Below are 6,440 nucleotides of genomic sequence, written 5' to 3'. Positions count from 1 at the left end.
TTATACAATGTATTAATATTTTCTGGCATAGCTTTAAATCATACATTTACTACATTTGTTCTTCATACATGTAAAATGATGAATTATATTACTCTGTTCCTGTGAATTTATATTTTTCCAATCGTTCTTTCAAAAGTATGAATCCCCGAGGTCACAATTTGGATTGAAGATTAAAACAGAATGCGTCATTAAAGGTGAAAACGTCATCGAAGCAACCAAGATCACTCTCTGGTACAATGGGCATCACAAGCCTGACACTGCCCTTCTTCAGTCTCTTGTCGTTTCGCCTCAGTGACTCGTTTATTTGGCGACGATACTCTCCAGGAATCCTCGGGTTTAAATTCCGGGTAGAAGTCACACACATAGCGCCTCACCACTTGCTTTCTCGCTGGATCCATGGCCAGTTCTTTTTCAGAGAGTTTTCTACCACCATATGAATTGTACTCAATTCGTTAGTTGCCCTCGTCGTACAGTTAGGGGAAAAATCTTTCTTGTCAGATTAACTGCGAAATTTCCCGCCTTCCTTGATTCCTTAATCATGTCTCTAATGACAGTATCTGGGAGTTGATAATACTCGGGAACACCTTAGTAGCTAGCAGCTGTGATTTTCCTGACCACATAGACAGGAATGTTTTCCTGTTGTAATACATGTATACGAGGGTCTCAAAAAAAAGCAAAGAGAGAAAAATTCTGAGAGGGATGTTAAAGTGGACAATTATCTAGTTAAAAATCATCGGGGAGTGCCTAGAGCATCTTGATGGAGGGGGGGGGGGGGGGCGTAAATCAAATTATTTCAATTACTAAGTATCAGAGATGACATTTTTAATTCATAAAGACCGTCTCAGAATACGCAAGATTATATCATCTGACAATGATATACAAAGTAGAACTTACTGAAGCGAATCTATCGAAGCGAACCGCATTTTCTTACTTGAGTACTGACAAGTCGTACATAAAATATCAAGATTTTTAAGAGAAAAATTCACCGATTAACTTCAAAATGATTAAGGTTTGCCCTTTTACAAAGCCAAATAAGTATGAGCAGGCAGAGAATTGATATAGTGCAAAGGTTCCCTTTAAATCTTTCCCACAAGCTGTAACGGACACACAAACACATACGCACCGCAGCGACGCGATACATGTATCACCTCCGCAATTAGTTCTGTGCATGAGGGGTTATTGATTCATTTGGCCAAAAAAATTCTTTCAGACGTAATGAAAGAACTTCTGCATGATACATCATACAGATCTAGCTAGACTACTCTCAAGTTTATGTGGGAATGTCTTTCTATTCAAAAGCAGAGTACCCAAATGACCATTAAGGCATATGGTTTTATATTTATACCTCTAAAACTATTTTTGATACAACTCATTACTGTAAAAGGTCCAACATTTCCACTATTTTACTGAACGGTCAAAAAAATCTATGTATGACCGGACAGGGAGACGTTGGACCTGTCGATGAGATGTTGGACCGCTTACGTGACAAAGTGGGTTGTGTCAGCTCCGTCTTATTTGCATTTTTAAAGTTCCACAGAACTTCCCAGAATGGACCGAGTTTAATCCGCAGTGGGCGTGAACGAAAATTAAATCAAAATATGTCAAAAGATATAATAAAACATTTATTGACTGTTCCCGGGTAAAATGCGTTTGTTTTGTCGACCCTTCGAACCAAAATGTTTTTCTTCGCCCGCTTTGTTTAATGCATGTTCCTCTCGAACTCAGTCAGTAAATGTATATTGTTATATTCCTTAAAAGACACGATTTTATTTCAAAGGCTGCACAATTTAAAACCACCTTACCGATAAGGAAGTATTTTAAAATTTAAAAAAATATAATGAATCTGGCCCCAGACAACATTTTCAAATTAAATATACGTGATTATTAGCGGAGCTCCTCCAATGACTTTTTGAAAATTTAATTCAACATTCACAGCTCTTAATGATCTCGACATTTTAACTGTTTATTAAGAACACTAGGTTCTTAAAATTTCATTTGAACAAACTTGAATCCCCTTTACCTAAGGATACTTTGAGCCAAGTTTGTTTGAAATTGGTCCAGTGGTTCTTGAGAAGAAATCGAAAATGTGGAAAGTTAACGACGACGACGACAGACAACGGATGAATTTTGATCAGAAAAGCTCACTTGAGCCTTCTGCTCAGATGAGCTAAAAAGTTGCTCGGTAGATAGGTGGGAAAATATTTTCAAGAAAAATTCAAGATACTTGATGATTAGGATTTTTAGAAAAACTAAATGATATATCAATTCTTGCAGGTTAAAGAATGTGGGCCATTTTTAGTCAGTTGAAATGAATTTAAAATTTTTTTTAAGATAATCTAATAGAATAACGTAACATGCCAGGTACATTTGCGTCAAGGATGAGGACAGAGACATGAAGAAAACTGTTAGAATAAAGTGTGTAAAGGTTTATCACATCAGATTCTCATTATATCCACCGACGATAAGCATTTGTTTGCAATTTTAATGGTTTGTGTTTATGACAATTCTAACAGCATTGAGTATTTTGAGTTCCGGCCGTCGCTACTACCACTCACGGTTTATAAAAAACAGACAATTCTATGCATATTTTATTTTGTTTAGAAAATAACAAGGGTATATAAAAAATACAAAATTGTTTAAAGATAAAGATTTAATAAAAACAGCACATTCGTTCTATTTTAACTAATTTTTAAATATATTAAACTATTGTAATTAGAGATACCTCAATACGTTAATGTCAATGCTGATTTACTGATAACCTTTTGCACTGATTTATTAGTTTCAAATTTTGATTTTGAGACTCGTAATTCAGAATCACTATGAATTCTAAGTCTTCGCTTTCCTTGAATCTTTGGTACTACAGTTCCATCGGCACAATTCTGCAGAATTGAGTGGAAAATAGAGTTTACGTTCAAGTTCAAATAGGCACTGGTTTCTAAAAACCCAATGTTCATTTCCAAAGCTGCAGTTTGAAAAGCGAAGTTGGTTGAGACTTTTCTTGATGATCCTTTGTCCATTTTATTACCGACTAAAAGGATGTTCGAGAAATGAATTCCTGTCAAAAAAATTTAATAATTAAATCAAGCTGCAAACTACAGACAAAGAAATATCACATTAATTTCTTTAAGAAAAAGCATCCGTTAAATCTTTTTCTTCGATCTACCTTTAATTCTTCGTATCTCGTTGCATAGATTTTGTGCTGTTGAGAAAGAGTTTGGACATTCCACTGAGTAGACAACTACAAAATGGTTACTCTTCTGAATGTACATTTCTCTCATTGCGGGAAATTCTTGTAACCCTGTAGTATCCAAAATTTCCACCATTTTGTGCAGACCATCTGAATAAAATAAAATTGCAGTGTTAAGAAAATGCAACTTAGAATACATTAAAGGTAATAAGTGAGTTGCAAATTTTTATATATTTCGCCAATTTGACAGGGGACGTGGAGACTGGTCCTTTGTAAAAGACCATTTAAACCGACGTACCGTGTCGCAGTAGGTGCTGGTACGAAGAAGACCCTCGCGACTCAAAGGCCGCAAGTGCATGCTGAGTAGAGGAAAAAATTTGCTGCTGTCCACCGACAAGTGGTTGCGTTTTCATAAGAGTGAAAAATTCTCGAGAGTGATGTTAAACAACATACAAACAAAACAAATTTGACACTTACTTGGTAGGCGTACTGTTTCGTGATAGGATTGCCCGAGGGTTGCTGAAGTCCTTTCGGTGAAAACCCCATACATGAACTGATGGATGAGACTTGTCTTTCCAACCTCTCGATCGCCCATAAAAACTATTTGCAAAGGCTTCATAATTTCAGATATATTTCTCATAGTAGTTTTAACAAAACTGTTATTTCTTAGACAAACATGAGACTTCTTATATATCGTGTATTTCTTCAACCTTTATATATGTCTTGTTAATTACCTCAATTCAATTGGACCAGACAAAGGTTGTCAGTCTTATCATGAGAAAAATATATAGTCTTAGCATGGGAGATCAGTAACGTCAATATTTTAATGAATATTCCAATAAGATTTAATTGATATTTAAAGTTAAATTATATCTATGATGAATATATACAAACAATTAGGAACTATGTATAATTCATTCTATTTTGCAACAGAGAAAAAGGTAAAAAAAAAAATTAAAAATGTTGATATCATTTAGAATATATTATTCTAAATTGGCAAAGGCCAATCTAAATAATTCAAAATCCCCTATAAAAAATTCCAGTATAGTACCTAATTGCCCAAAATCAATTAGAAAATTATATATCGATACATGTACAACATTAGCGATAAAGTTGATTGATTGTTTACATCCCATTCGAGGATACTACATTCATAGACAGATGTCACCATACACAGGTGATGGGCTTCAAATTTTGACATGTACTCGACATTAACGGCCTTTGAGCAGTGATGAATCTTTATCGTGTCCTTGTCTACTATTTTTAAGGTCTCATCCGAAGGACTCGGACCTTTTTACTTCAAAGCACCTAGCGCATGCTGAGGGAACAGTTAAGTCAAGTCGAGGCCGAGAATTTAACTCACGATCGCGACCTCCTTCCGAACACGGAGCGAGCGCTCTACTGGCGATTCAGAAGTACATCCCCTTCTCTCCCGTTCCTACACTATCTAAAATTGTAGGGAACAGTATGACATTTAACTCTGGACATAGTCCAGACTTTTTACTACCATTTTTAATTATGATATCAAGAGTATTTTTATATCACTAGGTGGGATTTTTTTAGCAGTATCACAGGGTCTTATGTTGAACTCACAAACATATCCACGTCTAAAGATTAAAAGTCCTAAAACTCAGAATCCCATGGGAGAATGGTGAGATTTTCAATCCCACCAACTATCCCACATTTCTCCCATGGTAAAAAATGTACGGGATATTTTCTCCATGAGGATTTTTTCTTCCACATAATTGTTCAAATGGGATAAATCCCACGGATATTGACAATGAATTATTTTCTCCAATACATTGTTATAGTTGGAATACAAGATGCAAGATTTTATTAATCCAATTTTGGCCCCCGGAGGAGCAAAAAGATTTACAAACAGAAGGAATATATTCTATATATTATGATGAGAGATTTCTCATTGTCATAAATTATACGATATATTCCTGATTTCATAATGTTCAGGAGAATTTGTTTGATTGTCAATATCCGTGGGATTTATCCCATTTGAACAAATTTGTGGGAGAAAAAATCCTAATGGGAAAAATATCCCGAGATTTCTTCTCCCCTGGGAGAATGGTGGGATTCTGAGTTTTAGGACTTTATATCTGTACAAGTGAAGATGTTTGTGAGTTCAACATAAAAACCTGGGATACTACTAGGAAATCCCACCAAATGATATAAAAATATTTTGGATATCACAATAATAAATGCTAGTAAAATGTCTGGACTATGTCGTGTCAAGAGTTGAATGTCGTACTGTTGGCAACTGGGGCTTTCCAATGTGAACACATTGTGTTTTATAGTCTCGTACCATCGTCTCGAGCCGCGATCCGGAGTTGAGAGAGAATCATAAATGTTGGCTGTGGTTTTGCAACGATGTTAGACTTGTACATGCCTCGGAAGATATTATCAGGAGCTGAGGTTTAATCAACTCTCATTGGCACTTATCATTTTTTTTTTGTTCATAATTCAAACAAGAGGACTATGGGCCACATTGCTCACCTGAGCACATTGTCTAGGAAATACAGCAGAAATAATTTCAGCATTGAAAAGTTTACATGGGGGTTGCGGTCTGGAATTTTTAACTACCAACTACCTGATGATGCTTCCATACAACAAATTCCTTTGTGGTTTCTGAGTAAATGACTTTTTCCTATTTATTCATTTGAAACCCCCTCTTGTGACCCAGCCCTACCCCTGGGAGCCCTCATTTGAACCAGTATAACTTTGTACTACCTGAGAATGCCTCCATATCAATATGATTAAACATGACTTTTCTATTCTTGGGAAAAAAATTTCCTTGATATTTCTAGGCAGAACTTTGAGCCCCATTGTGGCCCTCCCTACTGAACCCCTATTTCCCATTCATGACTTAACAAACTTAATCAACACTACGTGAGGATGCTTACATAAAGATATGACCAATCATGGCTTTGTGATTCTTAAAAAGAAGAGTTTGAAAGAAATTCTGATGTATTCATTCCTGTGGAAAACTTTAATCATCCAATGTGGCTCAGCCCCACCCCTGGGGGTCATGATTTTAACAAAATTTAATCTACTGGTACATACCTGAGGATGTTTTCACATAAGTTTCATCTTTACTGGCCCGGTGGTTCTTGAGAAGAAGATTTTCAAAGATTTTTCCTATATATTCCAATATAAATATTTGATCGTCAGTTGTGGCTCCCACCCTACACCCGGGGTCATAATTTTAACAAAATTGAATCTACACTACCTGATGATGCTTCCA

General features: G+C 35.8%; 1 protein-coding gene across 1 annotated transcript; it reads right to left on the bottom strand.

Moving 5' to 3' along the window:
* Nucleotides 1–221: 221 nt before the first annotated feature.
* On the bottom strand, nt 222–3,806 carry LOC134265232 (ras-related protein Rap-1b-like protein). Its single transcript, XM_062747481.1, has 4 exons — nt 3,665–3,806; nt 3,164–3,337; nt 2,731–3,055; nt 222–423 (listed from the first exon to the last, which is right to left on the bottom strand). The coding sequence occupies exons 1-4, from the start codon at nt 3,804–3,806 to the stop codon at nt 222–224; spliced, it is 843 nt and encodes a 280-aa protein (XP_062603465.1).
* Nucleotides 3,807–6,440: the final 2,634 nt, after the last annotated feature.

The sequence above is a fragment of the Saccostrea cucullata genome, unplaced genomic scaffold (assembly GCF_032062105.1).
Source record: "Saccostrea cucullata isolate Sc308-1 unplaced genomic scaffold, CSIRO_AGI_Scuc_v1 ctg10511, whole genome shotgun sequence".
Classification (NCBI taxonomy): Eukaryota; Metazoa; Mollusca; class Bivalvia; order Ostreida; family Ostreidae; genus Saccostrea; species Saccostrea cuccullata.
Note: the sequence above shows the minus strand (reverse complement) of the source record. Positions and strands in the feature narration are given on the sequence as shown.